This window comes from Eleginops maclovinus, chromosome 1 (genome assembly GCF_036324505.1).
Source record: "Eleginops maclovinus isolate JMC-PN-2008 ecotype Puerto Natales chromosome 1, JC_Emac_rtc_rv5, whole genome shotgun sequence".
Lineage (NCBI taxonomy): Eukaryota > Metazoa > Chordata > Actinopteri > Perciformes > Eleginopidae > Eleginops > Eleginops maclovinus.
The window spans coordinates 11,309,735-11,337,510 of record NC_086349.1 but is presented as its reverse complement, the minus strand read 5'-3'; the positions used below and the strand labels follow the sequence as shown (position 1 = coordinate 11,337,510).

Here is a 27,776-nt window from a genome sequence, read left to right as displayed (position 1 = left end):
TCACTGCCAGTAGGTGGGGCTATAAGTATGGTTTAAAATGGACCTGCTGCGTGTGAGTATTAAAACCATAAACTATAAGACTGGGACCCTTATAAAACATTGATATTTTGAAGTGATATGACCATGTAGCCTACAGCTGATCTACAACCGTTTCGTTATTACCATACATTGAGTTTTTGTACGTCTCCAACAGTTAGGCTACATAATCTACCATATTCCATGTCTGTCAGTTAACCATTTCCCTGCATTATCTTCACATGTCGTTTATAAAAACATAAAGCCTCTAAATAAATGAGATGACCTTAGTTCATAAACCCAGTAGAAATAGATATAGCCTACATTTCAATTAGGTCTACAAAGCTTTCTATAGCCTACTTTATCAAGGAATTTAAATAACCAAATGAAACAAAGACTTTTAATGTCACTATTACAATGAATACAACTGAAACTCTTTATGGTAAAGTATTATTATTAATAATATCATTATCATATGATTGAAAGATACACTACGTGCTAGTTTTTTCAAAAGTGATAATGGCTAAATGTGTGTTTATGTCTGCGATTTAAGGAAAGCTTGTTCATTTATTCATCTTTTTTCTTGTGGTGCCATGCAAATTGTAGATATACTAAGTTTTGAGAGCATAGACTATTATTTTTATATTCATTCAAGATAGTATAGACAATTTCTCAAATGGAAACAAATAAATAAAATGCAACAGCAGCAAATTTCTTAAAACACACTGGTGCATCATCTTGTGAATTTATTCCGTCATATCTTTTTAACAAAGTCATCATCTGAACAAGAAATCATGACATTTACATCATTCATTTTTGAGTCATAAATCTTTTGATATGTTACAAAATGATATTTCAATATTGTAAACACAACAGAATACAAAAATCTATGACATAGTAAAGCTAAATGTGATGTTTTGCTTCCAAAGAAAGTTCAAATCAATAATTCCTTCCACTTGAAAAGGCGGAGGTGCACAATACACAAGGATTAAAACTAAACATTTAAAAGATTGCAGAAGGGTGAAAATGAATATGCCAAACACGTGCCAATGTATTTCTTGGATGGCAATGGCAAAACGGTTTTAAAAGCTGTCAAAGAGGATTTTTTTGTTTAATGTTGTCCTTATACTAATAATGTGATCGAAAAGTTAAACCAAATACATTCATGTTAGCAGGTACCATCCATGAGAGGTCAAAGCTCCAAGTTGGCTTCATGCCATGATTTGTAAGTAATACAATTCTCACTTCTTTTAGTCAGCAAATTGTCATAATGTTTGATGCAACCCAGTACTGCAGTGTCCTTTTTCAATACTACTTTTGTCCTGGACTTTTGATAGTTTACTATTAATTGAACAAATTTAAACGTTACTTTTCCTACAGCATCCCTTACTAGAGGTCAGCAGATGCTATCTGGTGTATTATTATTACGAATATTTCATGGGGCTTAGATAAATCAAGTTTTTAAAATAAGTAACTCTACAGAAAAAAAACTCAGAATACAACCATTCTTAATAAGATACTATATCAAATGTTATTTCTTGCCTTTTTTAAAACTTATCATAAATCGTTCATTTAAAATGATACTCTATTTCCGGATCTATGTTTTTGATATTTGCCAACATCATTGTTGGTTTAGGTACTACAACAGCATTTAAGTCATGCTACATATAAGCTTGAAGGCTGCAGTTAATCACATTTTTAACCATTCACATCTGTTGAGGTTTCCTCTTGGAAAGCTACTTTTAAAAATGAAATGAGTTTGTTGCTTTCTAACAATTTATACTGAAAAAAAATAAGAGGTGAGGTTAGGCTGACAGTTTATAGTAACAAAGCACCTGCTTTATTGGTTTGATGTTTCATGTCAATATGCAAGACGTGAGAACCAGTTGTGATCTCCAATGTTAACACAAACATCGGAATAATAAGAATAAGGAGAAAATATTCTAAGCAAAGGTCTCATTAAACAAAACTACGAAACACCGAAACCATAAATCAAACATCCTTCATATATACATGACATGTCAATCTTCTTTAACATCTGACTTCACCTTTTTATGAAAATGAGGGGTCTCAATATCACACAGTAACTGTAAAACTATCAAGAGCTTGAGATTAACACTCTCGATTTACTTCAACAAAGGGGGCTGGAAAGAAGCTTTTATGTGTTGTGAACAACAATGGTAATAGAAAGGTTCATCATGATTCAAATAAAATAAACATGTATGATGTACATTGGCAATATTCAGGAACGTTTGGTTTGAAAGCAAATGTGTCCTTACACAAAACACACAGCCATTAGAGTTCAAGTTCTGAAGTGCAAAAAAAGCAGGGAAAAACTCCACCTAAAAACGACCTCCTCTGCAACAGCAAAAATAAGGTGTGGCAATGTTCAAGCTACTGAAAGTGTATTTGTGACAGTGCTTGAAAAGAAAGTGTCCTCAGTGGATATTTTGGGAAGTGAAAGCTAAAGAACAGGAAACCCAATCTTTACCCAGCCTATAAGCATTACCTATCAAGTTATAATGTCCTAAGTAAAATTTTTAAAAAGTATGCAGTATGTCACTATCCCATAACCATCATTTGTTTCAGTGGTTTTCATTAAGTTAACAGTTTTGGTAATGATGTTGATGTTAACAACTATGCTCAGTTGGCTGAGCCGACAGAATCGGAGCGAAAGGTGATGTAGCCCGAGGACGATGCTGAAGGTGTGCTTACAAAACTGTTTGTGCTTCCTTTACTCTCACCCTTGCTCAGGTGCTTATGATGCCCCCATTCAGCTCCAGCAGCCGCCCTGGCTCCCCCGCCTGTCCTGGGCCTACTAGAGGAGCCTGCAGTCTGTTGGATGCGCCCAGGAGATCCCATCTCACAATGCTGTTTCCCGTCACACATGCGATCCCTGCATCCTTTTCCAGAGCCACACGCCCCGGGGCTCTTCTTCCCAGCATGCCTGTCTGCTCTGGGGGAAACCTCGGACGTGGTTTCCCGACTACTGCTCCTTTTGTGTTCAGAGAGCCGCCTGAGAGCTTGAGGCTCACACTCAAAGTCTGTGAGTAGGAACCGAGGGAGGATGACTGTGTGCTGGTCATACACATTGGGTACAAGTGAGATGCTGGATGCGCGCCGCGGGCTCTTTCTGGGGCTCGGCAGCGGAGTCTCATCTATAAAGTTGATCACCTCATCGCGGCTAAAACACCGCAGATCGTCCTCATAATGCTCCCCACCAGCACAAACCACACGGGGAAGGTGTTTGAGGGAGTGCATGCTGTCCTCAGAGCGTCGCCGCTTTCGATGCGGGTGATGGTGATGGTGGCTCTCCTCGTGGTAGGAGACCAGGCTGCTCCTGCGCCTCTCGCGGCGCGGTAAGGTGGAGCTGTAGTGGGCAGTCACTATCATGTCCTCTGTGGAGCCCCATCGATGAAGGTAGGAGGGGATCCGGTCGTTGGTCCACATGTCGGTTTCGTCGTGGGAGTATCTTCTTGTAGGGGGCACCTGGACGCAACACACAAACAAAAGCGTTCAGTTTGACATCATTTCACCTACAGCACAGACAATACGCATTGTGGCACTGCTCAATTTATAAGTTGCGTGTTATACAACGTTAAAAAGGTATTATCCATAAAACTAAATAAAACATAAAAAAATATATTACATGTAGGATTTCAAGGTTATGAATGACCCTGCAATAAAGTAATAACACTAACTTGCAGTATTTTTATATAAATGTTTAGCTTGACGATATATATCAGTCGTTTTACAAGTTAGTTTCATTAATGATTAATTTGGCATCTTCAATTATTTTTTTTTGTGAACAGGCTTATAACTGAACTAGTATTCACCCCCAATTCATGGAGATGAAAGCTGCAATGGGGTGGTGTTTCTCTACGTTATACTCACATTCCATTCTGTTCTGACAACTATGCAAGAGAGAGAGGGTTTGTCAAGGTGACGTCAAGAGCCACAAGATTGATATCAGCCTGCCCCCCTGTGGTGGGTTTTAGTAAATACAGAGAAGTGAGACAGCAGACGATACAGTAGCATTACGTGTGTTATGAGGGAGAGCCGAACAGCAGAGTGCAGCACAAGCATTAGAATGGATCAAGATGCAGGATGAGGAGGGACAGACTCACAATAGACGCAAAACCAAGCCAAACGGTCTTTATTCTGCAATCAAACCACTTGAGAATTGCCATAGCAATTCTCAAATGGAGGTGTTAAGGATTTTAAGGGTTTGGTTGATTTATGCTCTAATTTGGCCTAGCAAGTAGCAAGACAATAATGTTGTTCTGCAACTGAAATAGAAAAATACACATTTATTTCACCATCACACACATGTACAGTAAGGAATAATACATCTAAATATCACTTTACAATGAACTGAATCTACGGTCATATGATGATAGGACACAAAACAATGGATGGAGTAATGATGTGGTCTGATATAATGATAGCTACTGTATACATCTCTGTTTCAAGGCTTTGTAAAATTTCAAATTGAATCAAGATCCATTCTGTAGGATCAATGGTTTTTGAAATGTCCATTGTTGGACATTTGGGGTTTAACAAATTAAATATTTATTTTTAAGAAGAAAATTATTCAGGTAAATGTAATGCAAAACTTTTGTTTAGTCATTTCTGACAAAGATGACACAGTGTTAAGATGCTCGGTAATAGTTAATATTCTGTGGGTTGCATCAATTTATTTTTAAAAGTTACATATCATCATCACAGCCTTCTAGGTCAATTTGAGCAAGATTTATTATCATTATCATTGCATTAATCAATCATTTGTATCAATATTGATCCACTATCAGATATTGGGCCAGAATTTGTAGTTGACATAGTTGGGTCAGTTTTGAGGAAATGTCCTAGAAGGCTGCATGTTAGAACAAACGCTTATTTGTTAAATGCAGGCTGAAAAGGAGCCTTTCACAGCTCTGCATCTGACTGGGATGGATGCTGGATCCAATGGACACAATGCTTTGGGGTAAAACATGAGCAAATGTTTATAGTTATTTCATGAAACCTTGAGGGATTCCTGAAATGTAGAAGGTAAGTCAGTTATTAAACTCTTACCCCCTTACAAAATAAAACTGTTTATATTAGCACACCTATCATGTTGATGGGACTACTGATGGTCATATTTACCAAACATAAGTCAGCCAGAGTGTTTTTTAGATTCACGTAAAAATACAAAAAAATAATGTAACAAATGTCTGATGATTCCAGAAAATTCAAGCAAGTTACTGTTAAGGCAAACAAGGCCATTTCACCATGCACAGTGTCATTTAATAATAGTTCAATTGATAAAGGAAAAGAAATGAAGAAAATTAATAAAAATATACCTGCAAATACTGCATTTTATCTTCCTGTAGTTCCCTCAATGGATACCCTTTCGGAACCCCCCTTTCTAAGGTTGAGAACTCATACATGGCATTACGGTCTACCGTCACGATTTCAGGCGGCGAGCTATAGTCATATGGTCTGTCATATATTAAGTCGGCATGAATTCCTCCATCTTGGCTGTTTTCTGCAAAGTGCAGAAAAGCACGGGCGTCAGGATTAGAGAGCAACGAACTCAATACACAAGACAGACAGACACACAGACAGACGAATAGATAAGAGAAACAAGGTCAATTGTTCTCCGATTTGTTGTGTAAGCCTAAGGATCTGCTTTGGAATATTAGGGGGGAAAAAAATGTTTAGATGACCAATTTGTATAATAAGGGGATTATAAAATACCCAGATTGGTTCAAAAACCATGGCATATTTGTGGCATAAATCTTTTTTAAGGGTACATCCACAATCATACCAACAATTTCAAATGTTCTTGGTGTAAAGATACCCATATACCAAGTTTATTTTCCCAATTACGGCATTTATGTTCATTAAAGATCAATTGGAGATGGTTGCAAAATGCTGATTTTGAGGGAAATGTTGGCAAAAAAGATGAAAGATGAAGTAGCTATTTGCACAGGCAGCTGGCATGCAAGTCAGTAGCTTTGGGAAAAACAGGAAACAATCCTTATACATACAACTGGGATGAGTTATACATGGCAAGCCCTCTGGAAAAAAAAAAAAGCAGAGAACTGGCAGTGTTAATTATCCAACATAATATGGCCTGCCCTGTGTTGTGTTATGGCTCCTGCTGGGAAATGAGCAGTTTTGAGGGAAGATGTCGAGAGGGCAAGATCAAAAGGTTTGGAGGGTTAGAAACAGGAGAGAAGGGGTTCAGATCGGGTTGAGTTTAAACAGTGCCAATAGAAAAAAACAAAACAAGAATCATACTGTCACCAGTTTGAATAAATTGTGGAGATCTGTTCATGGTCAAAGTCCGCAAGCCTTTTTTATGATTATCATGTGACCTCATTTTGGGACCAAATTTTGCTCAAGTGTTTGTTATTCCTTTGTGAAATGTTATATTTTCAAGCCCCCTTGGAATACATCTATATTTCTGTGATGACAGATGTTTTGGACGATTCTCTTTCTGTTTTAATTTACAATTTGATACTGATATTTAGTGAGTGCAGTTTAATTCAGATTTCTACTTTAGAAAATATACGTTTTTGCTCTTTAAATCCCTATAATTGGACCAGCAGGTGGTAGTCCACATCAGATAAATGAAATAATGAAAATAAATAAATTAAAAAGACATTAAAAAAAAAAAACGTTTTAAGTTGCGTTGCCGGAAAAACACCTGGGTGTATTCCTTTGTGACCTAAGGGAAATATGACCATCAAAGTGACATGAAAGTGCTTTCAGGTTTACTACAATTATTCAACAATTTAACAAATGAACATGGAACAATTTATTTGTATCATCCTCTTCTGCCAGGGCGCTTTTAGAGGAAGATTGCCTAGTTTAAACATAGCTATATAACATGCTGTAAGGTTCATCGTAAATTTCCTTTGATCAGCATTTCTGTTTTTGTAATGACAACAATCTTATACAATTGTAATGCATTAATAAAGTACACATCACATACAAAAACACATAGAAATATATTTTAGTAAAGGTCACATGATAACATTTGACCGCTGATTTCAGACCTCTAACTTAAACAAAATATACAGTTATTCATAATGATCATAAAATAAATCGTTGTATTTATAACTCTTTATTTAAAAAACATAAAATGAAATCTATGAAATGGTGACCAGCTGTAAACTGGAAAACGTGCTAGTAAAATTGAAATATTGTCAATACATGCATTAAATTGATACTAACGCCAACTCTGCTGTCTAAAGAATAACTCTTTCCTACTGCAGCCATATTTTTGTTTAATGCTGTGTTGTGATTGGCTACAGATACGAAACCATGCCATTTCCCACAACCAATTAGTCTATTAAAGTCCATATATAACCTCGACAACCGTTTAAACTTGTAATTTTTAAGTCGGGTGTTTTTGAGCTCTGTTCAAATGGATGTCCCATTCATTCCTATGGGAAAAATGATCGCAATTTTCTGTGATATGCGTGAAAACGGCTATGGGAATCGAAAGACATAGCGCACCGATACCGGTCATTCCGCACGTTTTGATGGGATTTTTGTGTGTTTACTGTCAAGTTGCCCGACGATCAGCATGTCAAAATGTGTGGCGGCACAAGGAGAATAAGATGAGATAAGTATGTTGAATACTAGACTGTGTGCCGCTACGCCAGTCACACAGAATTATAACATACCCAAGTGTCTAAGGCATGAATGCAATTTCATTACATTCACTACTAAGTGTGCCTCTCAAGAGTGACACCATACTGTACCTCAAGGATAGCACGGTGATTTCTGTTCTAAACTCTAAATGTCTGAGCTTGTAGCAAACCATTTCTCTTTCCTGGGATATTTCTGCCCTTAATTTCAACGCTCCACTACTCCAGGCTAAGAGACAAAACTATTTAGGTTGATAAATCACATTGGTCACTGTATTTCGTAAGGCCAGAGACAGTCCTGAACACTAACGACTTTCCTTGTCCAACCCCTGAATTCAGAGACGTAAATAGTTATTTTCCGTCACTCTGATTCTGTAAACTGAACGAAATTATCTGTAATTTTAATTTACGGATTTTAAACACTGCAAACATACCAAATTATCTTTAGAGCCACCTCAGAGAAATCAGTTTGTATTCACAAACAGCACAAACTGTTCTTTAACCAGCTTTTACTAGTTCACACTAGGGGTGTCTTAGTACAAAGGAACCATCATACATATTCACGCGGGAAGGAAAAAGAAGGGAGGACAGGAGGGGGATGTCTGACAGTGTCTTACCCTCATCCACGTCATCGTTTGACATGATGGCGACACATTTCTCCCACACCATGCGGATGTCTGCGCGATAGCGGTCACAAGCCCAGATGAACATGGGCAGCAGGATGGATTGGGCAATGGAGCACCAAAGCACACACAACACCATCCAGTTGTAGGAACGTTCGAACTTCAGACTGGCAAAGCTCACCACCTGGTGGGGGTGCAGTAAGAAACAGGTTATGAAAATATTATCAGCCGTGTTCTGTAAGGTGAGGCCTGTTTACTTTGTTACATTTACCAATTAAAACCAATTCAGTCTGAAACACAGCTAATGTATTGACTTTCACTTACATGTACCGATTTATACTACTGGGGTTGTACTCGGGTTCCAGGTGAATATTGGTGTAATTATGAATAAAACAAAACTCAATTCAGACATGAAAAACTATTATGTACTATCACGCAGTGGTGAATTGGAGAACAGACTATGAAACAAGTTTGAATCTGCAATACTTCTACACAAATAATCTGCCATAAAAAACATTATAGTTTAGATCCAACCTTGAATGTTACATGTTGTTTAGTGAAAGATCTGCTATGTCTCCATTAAAACCTATTGTTTTCCAATATCAACCTATGGTGCTCTCAGCAGGCATTCGGCACAATGTTGCCGAGTGTCTCTTGATAGTAGGCCTAAACGATATTTGAGGAAACTGAAATAGCAATTCCTATGTTGATCGCAATAAACAGTATATTGCAATGTGAACAAAAAACACAACAAATGGAATTGAAAGCAGAAAACACATACAGGACAAGCATTTAGCAAAAATGTAACCAGGAAACCAATATTTAAAAAGACATGTTTTCAAATTGTTCCAACCAGAAAATAGATGTGGTAACCATGCAAGGTTTTTTGTCAGCATGACCTGAATGATCAACCTATTCAGATCATCACCCATATTACATCCTCTGAGATGTGGCTCTTGCATGTACTGATATTGTGATGGCAATGATGTTAAGGACTAATTGAGAGAGCATTATAATGAGCATGATCCCTCTGATCCAGTCTTTTATTTTGAGGACAGTCTATGCGACAGGCCAGATCTTTGGTATTAACCAATCCTTAAGGAAATGATTGTCCCTTACAAAGTCACCTGAGTTTTAAGTGTCAAGTTGTTTGAGTTTGACTTAAAATTGTGTCATTCTTTAATTTAATCTCTGCACCCAGCTACTAAACTGCTCCGTAGTACATGGAAAGCTACTCAGAGACCCTCCCTGAGTGAAGCAACAGAGTGCATTATCTGATTAATAAAGTTGTCAGGTTCAGAGTGTAATCCTCATGGCTAATGCACCGGGCTAAGGCACTGATCAGATTGATTAACTCAAACTCATTATCTGGTGTGTCACATCCTCACACTGTGAACTCGGGCAGCAGCAGCAGCAGCAGCAGCAGCTTCACTACATCACTTGATGATGTTGTGAATATTGATGGTGTATGCCTACTGAGCTGACCCAATCTAAAACTGCCAGGTCAACTTAAGACAGTAGAGACAACAAAAGGCATTGAAGGAAAACACATCATCTTCTGTATTTAACACACTTTCAGCCAGGGAGCATAAAAACAAAACCCTAATTCTGGAATAAAAAAATGTAACGCTTTGCATCGCTTTATGAATCTGGAAGACATAGGTTATTACCGTAGATTATAAAAGGACCTTCCATAAAAACAACTCCTTGTCAAAAAGAGAAAAGATAGATTTAGCTAAGAGCTGATTTCCATCTGCGGTCCCCGGCACAGGCACACAATCAACAGATACTCAAACATTCACGTTGAGTGATGTTGTTGCAGTTGAGGTGCCTATTTGGTCCTTCACAAAAGTTACAATGTATATGTTCTTACAATTAGTTTTGTGTGTTTGAAACTTCTATTAAAAACTCTTACAGCCCATTAATTGATCAGAGGATATTTAACAAAGTGACAACCAATGACCATATTGATCTTTGCTATGAGACGGTTTGAAGAAGTACTAATGTGACTTCTCCTGCTCCTTTAGAAGTTACATAATGAGTGTTGCATAAGTAGAATCTCTTAGATAAATCTGTGATGGCAGTTCTTTTATTTTAGAAAGAATAACTTTCGCTATTATTCATTAAATGCTGTGGGTTAAAGCAGTATATGAACTGGTGGGCCGGCTCTAGAGTATAGTTCATTAAAGGGTTTTTTTATTTTTGGCATCTAAAATTTGGTGATTCTGTTTTGTTCTGTTCATATATCTGTCAGTAATGCTTTTGTTTTCCATGCATATAAATTGCTCATTACATCGGGTCACAAAGACGACTGGCAGAACTTTAGTTGTTTCTGTCACTGCACTGGAAAGAGTCTTTCATCAGTACTACACCCCCTCTCTGTTATGCACACACATACAGACCATAATATAATGTTTATGTAAAAGTGACACACCACTTTCTTCTCAAATCATCTTCCAGCTTGTGAAGCCACAACAATGCGGTTACCCCTGTGATCCTAAACATCCCAGTAAAGAGGCGTGATTTTGTTGAACCTTACAAGTACAAATATGAAAGAGACACCAATTAAGCAGCACACAACCATAACAAGAATTATATTCAGACATTTCTAGTAGTTGTGTTTTATCGTACACTGAAAAAAGACCAGTTCTTTTTAAAAAAACATCAGCAGCTGTGGTGCCAAAGACCATTTAGCTTCTCAGCGTTGAGTAATTGTTCCTACAAGCAAGCATTTAATAATTAAGAGTTCATTCAGACACTAGACCTTTATTAAAATATCTCTTTGTTGCTTACTCTGACATCGTACCTGTTCTTCAAAATCCCTGCGAGGACCCTTAGTGTTCATTATTGTAGCGCAAAAGATTATTTTGGACATTATTATATTTTTTTTTAAGGCTGAATACTAGCCAAAGGTAATGCAACAGTAAGATGCACTGATGTAAGTTGTAGACGCACAACAGAGCACAACACAGCATTTAAAGTGTATTCCAAATAATAATGAATGTTTCGGTGCATCTTTAAAGCAGTGCAATGTTTTGTACAATGTAATTATCACTCGAATGGCCAAGTTCCTTTGAGGTTTGTGATTGGTTCCAAGAACATCAGGGATGTAAAGTGTTTCTGCTAAGTTGATGCTGGAATTGATGCATCATTTACAACCATGGCAATTAAGAACGCCAACATATTTCTCTGTGATTATGTGGTTTGTGTGCTTCAGATTTGAGCATTAAAGGCTTGTGTAGACAGTGAGGGTTTTTGCAGAAGCTTCTGTTTGGCTTGTCAACATTTAATTCAAACGTTTCATCAAAGGTTTGTCTAAAGTAAAAACTTACAGATGGCTTGTACCAATGAGAACAGAACTTATGTAACACATTATATATAAACGGATGCTTTGATGCTCATTATGTTCCCCCACTTTTAGGTAAAACTGTATACAGGTAAATCTCACATAAAAAACTATTCCATTAAAATAGACACATGCATGTTCATATAAGTATTTTATATAAATATTTTTGCCAAGCTCCCCTTGCTGTTAATTCATTCAAATCGAAAAATCTAGACTGTAATATAAAAAGGTACATTTCCCAATGCAATCACACAGCTCAACCCTGTTGCCTTGCTTTTAAGAGACCAGGGTGGCTGGTTTGGCGGCATCACAAGTAATACGCCTTCATCCTTCCACAGGCTCTCAGGTCTGCCAAGACCAAATAATTTATTTGTTTAAATATGAATGAGAACCTTAGGACGGAATTTGCAAACCAAATAGTGCCACATAACAACAGACCTCACTCCTTCAACCACTGATAACGCACTTGAGGGACAAGTTTCTCTCAATAAAGGAAAGGAGAGGTGTGTGACACTGTTTTGGAGCCTAGAGTTCCCTAAAACCAAACAGAGGGAAGGTGATTCAATTGATTAACTGCAAACTGTAGCTGGGTCTTCTTCACGCATTATGTGACAGGCGAAATAAATGACACGGTCAGATTTTTTTTTTATTGTGTTGGCCATTATATTCTTCTTTTAAGTATCATTGCTATTTTATCATAATCAACATTCTTACTTACAAACTGCTCATTTCTGTGATTGTCATGACATGTGAGGCGCAATCTGGGGCTCTATCAACTCCAGACATTTTACAAAACACTAATGAATGCCAAACCTTTTAACAGTTTTTCTCTTAGACCAGCTCAATTATTCACTGCAATATGTGTAGGCATTTAACTTACCAGTATAGGGAAGCCAGTCAGGAAGTCATAGATAAAGACGATTCCACTGATCAGGTAGGTGATCTGCAATGATGTCTTGAGAGGCTCCGATCCATCGATGGACGATCTGCGCTTCCCCTGGGCATCCTCCACTACTATGGTGGGGACGTTGAACTTGTTCTTGTCAGCCTTGTGGCCTGCCTGAATGGAAAAGGTCTGAAAGAGAGCGATGCCAATGCAGATCACACCCATGGCCACGCTGCCACCGATCAGCAGCAGAAAGCACACGCCGAAGCCCAGACCGATCTCCTTCACAATGAATCTGCAGTCGGAGGTGTAGAAGCGGTCCATGGTGTCATGCCATCCCACAGCTGGAAGCGTGGATAGGATGAAGGAGACCATCCAGATGCCCATCACTGTGTGCACTGCTTGCTTCTTGGTGTTACTCAACCTGGAAGCAGAACCACATGTTTTGACATCAAGTAAATTGAACAGTTTTAAGGCCTTCGAGTGAAATGGGCTTTAGCTTTGGATTGTTAAAACTGGTGGACCTTGACTCAAAGTCATAATACTATTTATAGTAGGTACTTTAACACAACCTATCCAAGTGCTTTGACAACTACAGTAATACTAAAAAGTACTTGCAGAAATGTTTCACAACTCTCAGACTGTTTGCATATATTAAATCCAAGCGGCACTAATGAGAGGTCTGACAGTACAGTTCTATTTTATATGGAGGAGACTGATAGCAATAAACTATGTCTGGAAAAGAAAGTTATAAAACCTTTATAAAATACACCCTAAATGTAGCAGATCTCCACCTGGAACATATGAGCTGAAAAAGCAGTATCCCAGACAGTCATCACTTAGATAAACTGTAGTTGAATGAAGGAAATGTATGCTTTGCTCATGGCAAAAGATTAGTTTCCACGTCCCTCGGTCTATTTGTCATCTAGGTCCATTTCAGAGCGAGGGGATTTCTATTTCCTCTAACCTCCAAGTAATTGTCGAGCAATTCTCTGAATGTGTTTGTGTCCTTTGGCGTTGAGGCACTTTTCAAGGTTTGCAACAGCTATGTACATCTCAAAATATGGGAGGCAGATACTGGTGTTCTCATTTTCAAAACTTTATGATACACTGTGCTATCCTACCGGAGCATTTACGCCTAAAGCATTGCTGAGTTTTTCAAGGCTTCAGCTACAAATCCCACAGAGGCCTTTTTTTTTTTGCCTCACACAAAGCACAGAGACAGTCTTCTATTACTTGGCTTGTTTTTATTTTATTGTCACTTCAGTCCAGTATCTATAAATTGTCCTCCTTTAAGAGTGGATATATAATAAGGTAGATGTAGACTGTTTACATTTACATAAATGTACCTCTTGTGCTTTATTTATGTTGGGAAGGAATACGGTAAATTGTCTGTTAAGTGTCAGGGAACAGTTTTGGCAGGAAACCCAATCCTTCTCACTCTTAAGAAACCCAGAGCACATGGCGCCTATCCTCTTGCTCCTCTCAATAAAGTCCTCTATAATTAGCACGTAGGCTAATCCTCCAGAGTGTACCTCCTCACACACAAAATGACACAAAAATATAGTTAAAATCTATATTTTTGATCAAATACACCAATACTGTATTGTTAAGTAATGATTATGTTGCAAAATACTACAAGGATCTTTTTGAAGTCGGTTAAGGCAAATAATAAAACAGTCTGGTATGTTGAGTAAAGTGCATCACTTGACTGTAATGCAGCCAATGAAGAAGGAAAAGACAGCTATGCCATGTCACATTATTGAATATCTAAAACCACATACAGTATATTCCCATATCATAATATCAATATAATAAAGATATATTGCCCAGCTTCAGCCTCAGTAAGAATGCATAAGCTCACATTGACTGACACAAAATGAGTGGCACAGAGGGGGCAGCAGTAGCCTCTATCTTTACTCTATGGCTCTGGCAGGGATGAGTATGTCTTGCTGTCACTGTGAGTAATTATCCTAGCCTTTCCTGAATGTGCCTTGGGTACATATGATGGAGAAGTTATGTCACCAAGCTGCTTGAATCTATTACCACAGAGAGAGAGAGAAAGAGCTTTGCGAAGGAAAAAGCTCCTAAGAGATAGTGAGCGCAGGATGATGAGAACAGCTGCGAAAGTACAAGGTTGGAATTCATAATTCAGGCCTCTGGTGCTTGTTAATGTCAGAGACGAGGCAGCCATGCTACCTCAGCAGGGCAAACGTTGAACAATTTAAATGAAAGAGGAACAGCAATTACGCGTCACATCGCCCTAGCTATCACTCCACCGTAGCATTGTCAAAAGGGACTTGGAAACAGAAGAAGAGCTGCTGAGAGGAAAGTCAATGTTTCCAGACAGGAGATGAGAGAGAACATCGCCGTACGAGTGAGAATACATACAAGTGAGAAAACATAATTTGAGTATAGCCGGGTATATCTGTGTGGGCATCAGCCAATAATGACAGCTGCACAAGCAATATAGATAGCAGGAGTTAGCATAGATTTAAAGGAAGTTACTTGAGTGTTTGCTTATCTGCACATTTGACTATGCTTAATGTATGTCGAGCATCTGCAAGCCTGGTGCAACAGGAAGTAAAATCACTTTTTGTTTTTAAGAAGGGGAGGAAGAGTGAGGCAACCAAATGATGATCTTTACCACACATGCCACACAATTAGTTTCCGCACCATTTCAATAACCCAATTTAGTAACTGATTTGATGAATTTTCCACCTGTATTTTTGCCAAAATATTTGATCTTCAAATGCCCTTAAGCTGCAAATTATAAATTAAAGTATTGATTATTGAATGTGATTGTGGATCCTATGAGACGAAAATAATTGCTGTTTCTTAATAGTCATCAGACAGGTTATGCTAAAGCAGCACTTGAGCATCCCTTGGTACTGACAGAAATAGCATCAAAACCTTTTTTCAAAGGCGGCAGCGGTGTTGCTCAGAACATCTGATTCGTGTGAACAGCAGATGTCTTGGGAGTCTTACAACACAAAGATGGTGTTACTGCAGCAGTGTGCAGACTGTTTATGTGAGGTGAAACTGTATTTTTTTTTATTATTCAGTGTTACTTAATAATATCACTTGTTGTGAGGAGCCTAAAGAAGCAAACGCTAAAGCTGGCAGATGCTCAGTCTGGAGGGTTTTGCACAGTGTTACCCTAAATAACTGCATACAGCAGATGTGTTTCACCTGATGCTCAGCATAACTCTCAAAAACTGAGGTAAACAGGATGACACTAATCTAAACTGTGTCCTTAGTGCATCCGAGGGATCTGCTCAGAAATGCAACTACAAATGTCCGAATGTTGTCTTGCCATGGCAGCGTTGGCAGGTGTGTTTTTGGTAAGTCTTGCAAAAGGTTATACTTACTAATGTCTTCTTCTTCTTCTTTACTTTACAGAAAAACTCAAAGTACTATAGATATCTATTAAATGTATCTTCAGTATTTAGGTTAGAAAAAACCAGATTGATGTTATTTACTTATATACTTACAGAGTAGAGGGGGCGCTCTCCTTTATTTAAAAATAAAGCATTTTTTTTCCCCATCTGGTCATGCACACAATCCACAGAACACACATCACAATTTTCATGGCAACTATTTCTCAGCAGGAAGTTAATCCAATAAAACTAAACTAAACCTGAATATAGACAAAGTTATCTTTAATGTAATGATATTCAAGATAGAGATACATCAATGTGTCTAATATATCTATACTGTAAAACGCAAAACTTTTTTTTACCACAGACTCGAGTGTCTTACCTGTAGTTCACAGGCCAGCGTACCATCCACATGCGGTGATAAGAGAGTGAGGTGACGGAGAAGCACGTGACCAATGTGAGGGTGTAGAAGGTGGAGACAAACACCTTGCACAGACCCTCGTTCCACTCGTAGTTTGAGTGCTGGCGTCGCAGCGTGATGACACAGTACATGGTGATGGGGATGGCCATGTTGAGGATGTGCGTCCCGGCCAGCGTGCAGATGAGGAACTCCAGCGGTTTCCACTTTTTCTGCTTGGCACTGACGCTAAGGATGCTCCATGTGTTGGCCAGGATGGACAATCCCGAGCATACCAGCCATGCCAGCGTGTTGGCGTTGATGACGTCATCCTTCATAGTAGCAACGTCATCCATCATGTTTGGGCGGGGCAGGGCGGAGCCTTGGGGGCCGCAAGGAACTGTTGGCAAGAGCAGGTAGATGCAAGGAGAAGGAGGATGTGGTGATGGGCAGGAGGGGATGCAGGACGTCAGGCAGGGTAGGCATCCTATCTGGGTGGGCGTGCATTCTCCATGGGATGACCACAGCAGGGAAAGGGCGAGGTAGTGGTTTGGCGCAGTGGGGTGTAAGAGGAGGGGGATCAAACAGCCGGCCAGTTCCCTTACACTCCTGAGGTTGCAGAGGAAAAGAGAGATCACACATCGATCAGAGACAGAACATATAAAAAAAAGATAAAGTCAGTCCATTTTGAAATGATCCCTTACCCTAGTAAACTAATAGGGTAATATTACGATTAAATATCACTTCTAATACTATTCCTTTTTATACTGAGTGAATGTCATTTATTTCATTTGATTATGACAGAACAGTAATCTTTTGCTGAATGGGCATGTTTGAAACATACTGCATGTGTCCTGAAAACCATATTAAAAATGAATTAATCCAGTTAATTAAAAAAGTGACATCAGTATAATCACACACACACACACACACACACACACACACACACACACACACACACACACACACACACACACACACACACACACACACACACACACACACACACACACACACACACACACACACACACACACACACACACACACACACACACACACACACACACACACACACACACACACACACACACACACACACACACACACACACACACACACACACACACACACACACACACACACACACACACACACACACACACACACACACACACACACACACACACACACACACACACACACACACACACACACACACACACACACACACACACACACACACACACACACACACACACACACACACACACACACAGAGAAGAGGATGACTTTGGTTCCCCCATTGTGAGTGAAAAGTGCTTGGCACAGCTGGAGTGTGTTGTCACATCTATTTCCTGTCTGTTGACTTGTCCAAACACTGATGTGCTGCTGGCAAGACCCCTGAGAGGGGACACTGGAAATGAAAAAAAAACATGTCATCATCACCCTGCTCCCAATTAAACTGATCTCACCCTCCTCTCTCATTTCTCCCTACAATGGCATCCCAAACATCAGCCGGATGTTATGAAGCAGCATCTATACACATATATACTGTCCAATGTGACACTATGTGAATCAGGAGGAGGTTGCTCAATCACATCATGTGCATTTTGTTGGATCAAGAAAAAGGTGGATATTGATGCCAAATAAATCATTTTACTACATCATACATGTGACAGCCAGCAGTGTCTCATTTTTAGAAAGCCGAGAACAACTTAATGAACTATGGGCAAGCCACAGTATATTTTAATAACAGTATATAATAACAACAAAGAACTACCTTACTTAGCATAGGTTAAAAGTGTTTCTGTTTGTGGGGTTTCTAATGTCAAAACTGGTTACAAACTAACCAAGTAAAACTAAACATGCTAACAACTTCTCTAAATGTGATAATGCCGTGCATCAAATCAAACATAAAAATAGATGTACGACTATAATTATTGCCCTGTGCTTGTATACCACGCCAACCAGTGAAGCTGAATATGATATCTTTTTCTGTTCAAAATGGCATCAATTCCTTATTTTATCCTATTCAACTTTTGTGGAAATGTTCAAGATTAGCATATTAAATCTTGAGTTTTTGCCAAACTTGTGTGTTGTTAGGTCACAGCGACCTTGACCCTAGAGCAACAACATCTTGGAGTCCAAGTGGAAGTTTGTGCCAAATTTTAAGAAATTCCCTCAAAGCTTTCCTGAGAGAATTGGACAGACAGACAGAACAATTAACAGAGGGAAAACCCGAAAATATATTGGCTCAGGCGTCTGCATTCGCTGCACAGCGGCTATAAAAAGATGATAACAAAGCAACATTTCACTATGGAGTCAATCAAAGAAAACACACAGTGTTAAAAAGCGTTATCACACCCTCACAAACCATAAAAAAAATCTCAAACCAGGCTGGGATATAAAAAGAATGATTCATAGCTTTGATCGAGGAATCCCCGAGTTGTTGGGATGGACCGAGCTGCAGTCTGCGTGTTCACTCTGTATGGAAACTGTATCAAATGTGCTTTTTTCTTAGAAGCAACAAAGATAGATGCAGGTATGCTAACCTAGTCTAAGAAGAAACATAGAATACAGCGAAGGATCAGTATCAGTTATGTATGAGAAATGAACTTGAGTCACAGTGAGAATAAAATTAAAGTACAACAGAACATGAAGTATTTGAGTTTCATTTCAACGCATTTCTCGAGTGGTCTACAGCCTAATTTCAAAAAACACCATTTCCAGTTCTCACATATCTCTCAACCTCTGAATCACAGACAGCTGCTGCTAGTATTACATCAGCCGAGTTTTCTCTGTCGATTACCCCACCCCTCTTCCCCACAGAGGTAATGTACTTTACTATGGCACCCTGACCCTTTTCTGTTATTGCATGTTCTGTACATCTTCTGTTCTGGTAAAATAACAATTCTCTTTTCCATCTATCAAGCTGTGCTTGTCAGTTTCCAACAGAAGAACAGAGCAGCAGCAAATGTACTCCAAGCATTTCTGCTTGGGGGACTCACGAGGCTCAAGAGGGACAATGGTTTCACAAAAGCTTTCAATTAATACAAGAAATTGCAATAAAGGCCTAACAAGGTGATTCTGGGACATTTGCAAGCAGCTGCAGCTTTTCTACCTCTGGGAACAGCTGGGGCAAACGATATATGGATTTTTTTTCAGGGTAGGCTATGTCAAACTTTTTCAATGTGTTTTGTCTTTTCAAAAAGGTACTGTTCCTGCCTTTACACATTAATTCTCTACTTCAGTTTATGCAATTATTCATCGCTTTCGTATTCAGACTTAAAATGTGTTGACGGTTATTATGTGTATATTGATGCAAGACTCCCCTGAGAATTCACAGATGACTTCCTGATTTCTTAATGCCAATGTTGATGCAGAGCATGTACACAATGCTCTCTTACAAGTTCTGTTTACGTACATCTGTGCTTGGGGAAATGTTTCATTATTCTGACAAAAATTCCATTAAGCTAGCCAGTGTCAAGCAGCATCAAACCAGCCCAAAATTTGCAAGACAAATTGATTCAAATACAGCTCATCACTCAGACAAAAACACAGTTTATGATGCCTACAATGTGGGTAAATTCTGCAATGCAACCCAAAGTGCAAAACTAGATTACATTTCAAATTAGATGTAGATAATATAATATTTTAGGCTTTACTATTTCATTTTGGGTGTTAAAATTAAACTTTACATTTCTCTGTTGTACGCTGGATGGAAAAAGCAATAAAGTTGGAACTTCAAACAAAAACCTTATGAAACATACAAATCATCCATCAAACTGATAACACATCAACCAACCGTATCAGAGATAACAATGTTGATCATACTGTACACGATTCTGCAAAACTCTGGATATGATCAGTGAAGTGTTTTTACTTCCAATGCTAACATTTCTTATATATGACATTCCTTTCTACCACACGTACTGCAATGTTGGATGGAAATTAGGTTAAAAAAAAAAAAAATAGAAACAGTAGTAATGTGTGAGTATTAGAGTGGGTTCAGTGGTTGTAGCACTGTCTGAGGGGCTTCCTCACCAAGTTAGTGGGACAACAGCTCTATCACCCACAATCCCCTGAGCCTTGGAGCCAAATCTGTCCTCTACACCAGGGAAATCTGCACTGACAAATACTCACAGACTTTCTCTTTCTAACATCGAGATGTTGAACGTTAGCAGAGTGGCACATATTCATCTAGGTGTTGATACTAGGAGGATAAGGAAACAGAAATGTGTCATGGAAGCTTTAAAATGCATTTTAATGAATCCTTTTTCATGTGATCTGTTAATCTACACGTGCACAATAGCAAACGTAAAGTAAATAATACACATTTTGACCTGATAAAATTAGGTATTGATTAGCTTTGGAATAACATATTCAATGCATTTCTCTTTCTTTATCTACAATAGCTATGAAACCAACTAAAAGCTTTGGCCAAATAAATGTGGTTATTCATACGACCTTTAGAAATTAGCTTCAAAAAATATATGATGCCTTGAGGTGTAAATGTATGGTGTTCCCTTCCAACATCTATTTTGGCTAAATATTAACAACTTCCCTGAGTTAGCGGGTTACCGGTATGTCTTATAATGCTTTCAACACGTTCCTAGTAATGGTAAAACAAATCTGGAGATAAGGTATATATCAGAATAAAGGGGTGATCAATGTTTCCTTACTTTCGACCCTATGCAGTATAGGGTGTTTTATGTTTGTTTCAAAACAGATTACTCCGCATTGCTTCTCTTATTCCTAGGCACAGGCCTTCGCTACCATAATGTATATGTCGATGTAAACATAAAAGACCTGTTTGTACGGAAGCATTTCGAGAAATACCATCAGCATTGGGAAGGGTTGATAAACAGCTGTGTTGGGACTGTGCTTTTCTTCTCATGGGGGAAAAACATTTTGAACTGCTGTAAAAAGGGGACTAAACTATTTTAGCTTCTTCATCCCAAACTATAATCTGTTGAGATACATAGAGGGAGAGTGCCTACACATATTTTAACAGGCATAAAGATGGATATATCTGTTACAACACAGGCATTAAAAGGATGAAAGTCAATGAGATCAGGCCAATAACAACATGGAAACCTGAAACATGAGTGTTGGGTGTGGTACAGAGTGAAGCTGGAGTACATATGAAATGCTGACCCACATCTCTCAGCTTTAAATTGGCAGGAATTGGATTGATCATCATTCATAAGCTTCCTGCTGACAGGTGTGATGCATGGGGTCTTATTGCCTGCCAGCCACTCCTCCCTGGAGCTGTCTGAGAGGAAAACACTTGATTCTGGGTGGATGCACAGCGTTTCCCAGGACACTTTTTCAGTGTTTAATATGACATCTCTAATGCGTACACATGACAGGTGCTTTATTTTGAACGTCAAGTCAGCAGGTAGGGCTTTTTTGCAGCTGCAGCAGCACCTCGCTTCACATTTGCAGTTACAAACACCCATGCCAGAGAGCCCAGTACAAGTACAGTCCTCTACAGCTTTGAGGTTTCAGTGTCTGATGCAGAGAATGTCAGGTCCCACTTAAAAGCAATTACAAATAAAAAAAAAGGTACTGCACTTCTCTCTGGGTGATTATAAATGATGGTTCTTTTGTATAATCAAGCTTCTTTTTTATGGCTGTAATAACTTTCTGTCTGTCATTTGATTTACTTTTTATGCTTCTGAAATCATTAAGTTTGTTCTCAGCAGTGAAATCAAAAGGTGAATTTCTAATCACAAACCCACGTCTATATTTTTCCTGTGCCAAAATACGATCATTACTGTCTCCCATTATAAGAACATTGCCAGATTAAGTATGAGCCAAAATTGAAAGTTATCAGAATATTTCCATTTGCATGTTATAGTCTTACACTTTTAAAATAAATGTAAGACAATGCAAGGTAGGGTCTGATTGTAGTTATAGTACTCTTTATATGGGTTTCATGGTGGTGATGTTAAAATAACAGATGAGAGTGAAACACATTTTGTGGTGGGTTTGCTCAGGTGTTACAGCCCTGAATAATATTGAGTGTTTGTTGCCTGCTTGTCCGAGGTCAGTTCTATTGAATAGAGCTAAATGGAGAACAAGAGGGCCACATTGAAATGTCAGTCCTGATACTTCAGACATCACCTGTTTTCCACATTTTACAGTTTAACGACGTGATTTGGCGAAAACCTGCAGGCATTTGCTGCATTTAGTGAACCTCAGCCACCGGGTATTATGCCACCTTGGTCGCACCAGAAACGAGGAGAGCTACAGAGATGTGTAGCACTTGATGAACATAATTAACTATCTTGAAGCATTGGTTTAACTGAAGTATCTCAATGGTATTATACTTAATTATTGGGTAGTAAACATTTTCACTAATTATCCTGAAGAAATGCTATTGACAATTATTCTGACCTCTGTGCACTTCAGATGTTTGATGTAATAGTAAAAAAAAATTAGTCTGCAGGCTTTGCATTTCGTGTGGACCAAAGCATCATTCAGCCAGGGAGAAGGGATCACCTTCCTGCTTTTAAGAGGCTGAGAAAAATGTGCAAGTGTAGAGCTCTCGTTCAGCACATGAGGGATGGCAGTGGCCCTCAGAAGCCAAAACAACATCAATCTTCCTCGTCCTCAGTGAGTGCTCATTATGTAGTTATCAATGAGAGTCCAGGAGCGGTTCCTCCTTGCGTGACAAATGACCAGCAGGACTGGCTTGAACACAAACACTGATAAGAGCCGTAAAATAAAAAATAAAATGATTATGTAAAAAAAGTTTTTCTTCCCTAATGTCTGCTTGTCGTTCCCACTGGTTATTGGCCGAGTGTCATTTCCAGGAGTGCCTTTCTATTCTGTGACCTCATTACTTTACTATCTGTCTACACATTTTATTATTTCTGGTTTCATTCAATATGCCATACCAAAGACTAGCCAAGGCTTAATTAAAGTCTATCAAGATTCCTGTTTCCTCTGTGGGTCTCCTCTCAGTGTACACACTGGGCTCTGTACCCAAAAGCGGAAGCAGTACGACTTGGAGGTATATCCACATTATATTGATAACGTGATATGGTACTTAATATTTTCTTTTCTTAGATTTTGAATATTGTAATATTGCAAAGGTGTCTTCTTCTAAATGTAAAGGCCACATTACAGCGAAGAAGCTGAATTTACTTATACAAACCTTATCAACCAGCAGCTCAACTTTTAAGCAAAAATATGACCTTCCTAACCGAGTCAAAATAAATTAATCCAGGACTGTTGTCACATACTTGACAGCCAGAGGGCTCATTGTGTCACTAGTTTCTGACATGTCCTTCTCATCCCATCAGAAGATCGGCCACTGGTAAACCACCATCACATGAGGCGTTCTGCTCCACTGCACTGGAACCAGTCTGGATCTCTTAATATGCATAGCAACTGCCTCCTTCTTGAAGAAAACATACGGCAGACAACAAACTTTGGATTACACCAACTGCATGTTTATGTAGACATTTTTTAAGGAAAATGGGGAACTGCTTTACCATTGTACTGGTACTGCACTGCTGGTCTAGCATCAGTCCTTGTGTGTCATATATTAAATTAAGTCCATGTTAATATTGATAAGCACCTAAAAAAGTATCCAAAAAAGGTGTGCATTATTTCCCAAAATCCTCTGCTGCTTTGTAGTATTGACATCATCATTAGAAGACCTAACTGAGGCTTATATACCAGGACAGAAAACAAGAAACAAACACATGTATCTTCTAAAGTGTGTTTACTGAAGGAAGTACTTCAGAGTTTGGTCTGTACGTTTGTCATTGCCAAAATAATGTTCGACTTGTACGACATCTGCATTCCAATATAACAAGATATACATATAATTAACTACATAATCATTTATTTGCTTTGCGTTTACAGTTGACCTGTGAAATACTGACAACAGTCCGTCTACAATTAGGAATATTGAACTGCCCAAATACAGACCGAGCCAGCCTCATCGATAGAAGAAACTGTGTCCGTCTCAGGCTGGAACATAAAAGCTACTTTAATTCATTTTCCCGGAACTTTCTTTCCAAATCAGCATTCTGCTCCAGTCTATTGGGTAATCAGAGGGCCAAAGTTCAGTTGCTGGTGTATTTCTTACTATAAATGAAACTTTGCCTTGAAGCACAGTTGATCCGAGTTGGGTGGCTCTGAATTTTGATGAAAGATGACAATGTGCATTTGATACAGTGGATAACCATCTTCGTGTGGGTATTAACTTTGCTTAGTGGTTGTCATTGTAAAGTATCCACTTACAGCATTTGACACCAGACATCAAATACGCACAAGCATTCAAGGACTGAAACAACAACAACAACAACAACAACAACATGTTGTGAGCAAATGCCCCTTCCGTTTAATCACAGCATCTCCCTACTGCGCAGCAGGGAGGCGGAGAGGGTTGGCAACCTGCTCTCCGTCCACAGGACCAAGTCTCAAAAGAGAGTCAGAGAAACACGACCAGCTACAACATCAGTGCTTATCCGACCTTGACCTACGACCTTCCTGTCAAGAGAGGTAAGCTAAGATGATTTTTCTATAGGATCAATACCCTCCTGCGGAAGATTATACAGCAAACCGGCAAATTATTGAATGCTTGGCCCCCTTCCCTGATCAATGTGCCAACTGGTCCTTTTTTAGACTTACAATACAACAACATACTTAATAGTCTCCCTATCAAAAGACTGACAAACATTAGTCCGTTTTTTGTTTTAACTCATTCTTTAATCAAACATGTATTCATTATTTTCACAATGGAACGTTGGGGAAGGCATCTATCAGTCCTTAATGAATCAGGTTTAGGAGAGAGTTTCTAATGAGCAGAACTGCCATAAGGCTGCAAACACTGATTAAAGTAGATCTCACACTGGTGCAACATCATTTAAAACATTTCAAATAGCATTACATTAATAAGCACTAATTAACACTCCATCAAATAATATCAATAGCATTATGCACCAAGGTACTTCTGCCAAGCTGAAGGGGCCATAACCATAAATAGGAATCTAAAACTTCAGCTCTAATTGGATTTTGCAGTGCAGTAACATTGGGTCTGTTGTGCTCTTTCATCAACACACCCTCAATGGTTACTTCTTCCAGAGTTAGTCTATAACCTAGTTTAGTTATACACCCAAAGAGGCTTTAAAAGAGGCCCTGTTTTTTTGGGGGGGCTCCCTTCTCTGTAGTGTGGTATTTAGGTTTTTGTCTATGTAAATGGTCTGCAAACGCTAAAATCCCAAAGTTCCACCTCCTCCCTGAAACGCCTCCATTGGACTCTTTTGTTTTCTTCTGTAACAGTGACATCACTGATGTTCCAACCCATTATACATAATAAGTTAAGGGACGGGACATCTCTAAGCGGTTGACCAATCACAACAACGCCAGCCAGCAAACCAATCAGAGAATACTGGGCTCTGGTTTCAGACAGAGGTTGAAAAGAGGTGCTGCAGCACAAGCAAACAAATACCTTTCTGAACATTTAAGCATGTAAACATGTAGCAGAAGGGACACTATACTAATATGAACCTGGAAATGAGCATAATAGGGCCTCTTCAAATACTCCGTGCAGCCATTAGAAAACAGTAAGCTCCCAGCACTGAAGTGTCTCATCTCCTGTGATTTGTATAATTCCTTCACTTGACTTTCCAGTCGCAGAAAGCTGAGGTAAATATAAGATTACCAGGCGTAATGGGGCAATCAGTCTCAATTGGTCGAAAAGATTTACTATTAGGGTAAAAGGTATTTCAAGGTCAGAATCAAACACGTCTTTTGATGTTACTGAGGCACATCGTAAGCATTTTTTCTGTGCTGAGAGCATGGCTTGTCACGGAGTAAGTAGTTGAATTTTCCATCACAAATGTAACCCTAGAGGCTCTCTTCCTGTTTATGTTAGGCTACCTCCAGCTATGACTGTAGCTGGATCACTGGGCACCATATGGCAGGAGCTTTGGAGTTTGTATTGGAAAAAGGCATCACATTTAAGGGGACTTGAAGAATCCAAAATATATTACAAAATACTTGTCTTACTGTCATTAATGCAACATGGACATATCATGCTGAACAAGGAAAGGCACTTTGCTGTGTTGTGTTGTGTGTCAGAAAAAAGTAAAACAGTGTGAACACGGGCAAACACGGTCACAAAATGACAGAGCCAAATGCGTGACAAACAAAATGTCACACATGCCCCGTGAAAAACTGAGATGTCTGTTGTGAGGCTTTGTGGTGTAGCAGCAACTGTCACATGTGGTCTACAGCACTTTCTCTGAGCAGTGAATGTGATCATTGACTTGCATGGCCACTTTGTGACCTGCCACTGCATGTGATCCACTCTCTCCTCTGCTTCTGCCTTGACCTCTCTAAAAGAAAACACCAAGAAAGCATAACAATTGCATTGATAAAAAGTAGAGGTGTAAAAGCTAAAATTGTGCTCAACATATTGTAGAAATACATGTTATAAATGTGCATGTCCCTTTTGTGTGTTTGCAGGATCTTATTATGTGAAAACTGCCTATAGTATGCAAATACACTTATTTGTTCCAATTAATAGTGCGTTTTTCCCTTTCATTAACTACATATTCCTGGCCATTTGTAGTAATCCCTCAGCTCGCAGCTCTGTTATCACCACACAGATTTAATGAAAAGGACGATTCTCTCTCAATGTAACCCTATGTTTGCAATTCGATTAGGTCCACTCCTCATTGGCATTGGTCGTGCATACAATTTGATTAAAACGTAACTCTCAGAATAGGATGTGCATGTTGAATCCACAGGAATGTAACATTTCCTTAAAATGGATTATTTTACTTTTCTCTGTCATCGGTTGAGCTGATCGTGCTGTAGGACACCACCTGTTCGGGTGAAGCCTCGTTGTTTTCCTACACCTATGTCAAAACGAGCTAATCAGCAGCATTATTAGAAACAGCTGTGTGAGTCTCCTCTTACCTTTCACGAGAGGTTTCAGGCTCCTCGTGTGCTCATTGTTCCGGGAATGAAAACACTCGTTGAGTCGCATCAGTACAGGTCCGTTGAAGCGTTTACATCCCCAAACTGCTCAGCGTCAGGAGTGTCGGCAGGTTACTTAAAGAAATGACCTGCGAAATGAAGGATGAGCCCTGAAACACCACAGCTGTACTCCTCTTATATCTTGTTGCCCTCTTTGTCTCACTGAATGGAGAGGGAAAAAAGACACATTTTGGACACACAATGTCAGCTTCTAAAACACGAAGCAGGTAATCGTGCAAAACCACTAGAGCTAAAAGTGGGGGTATTTTGTTTTAGATAAAAGACGAATTTCTTGTTCTATTTTCCGACGCTGGCGAGCCGTGCGACGGATGAGGCATGATTGCTGCGCGCTCCCGACAGCACAGGCTCGTGCGCGGGTCAGACGCTCAGTAGCCGTGGGAGTAAACCGCAATAAGAAATAATTCATGGAAAAGGGGTCGTCATTTTGACAGAGCGAGAACTGCTCCTACATGTTGC

At 39.1% G+C, this 27,776-nt stretch overlaps 1 protein-coding gene and 1 long non-coding RNA gene across 2 annotated transcripts in view; one reads left to right on the top strand and one right to left on the bottom strand.

The window, feature by feature from the left end:
* Positions 1-3,715, top strand: part of LOC134868948 (uncharacterized) — a 4,244-nt gene extending 529 nt beyond the window's left edge. The window contains exons 2-3 of the long non-coding RNA XR_010166351.1: positions 1,191-1,240; positions 2,770-3,715. This is a non-coding gene — a long non-coding RNA (uncharacterized LOC134868948). The remainder of the gene's footprint in view (positions 1-1,190; positions 1,241-2,769) is intronic.
* LOC134868940 (probable G-protein coupled receptor 153) lies at positions 727-27,776 on the bottom strand. The gene is made up of 6 exons (XM_063890350.1): positions 27,240-27,776; positions 16,276-16,899; positions 12,508-12,937; positions 8,276-8,465; positions 5,358-5,542; positions 727-3,504 (listed from the first exon to the last, which is right to left on the bottom strand). Exons 2-6 carry the CDS (start codon positions 16,647-16,649, stop codon positions 2,659-2,661), a joined length of 2,025 nt encoding a protein of 674 aa, XP_063746420.1. The 5' UTR covers positions 16,650-16,899; positions 27,240-27,776; the 3' UTR covers positions 727-2,658.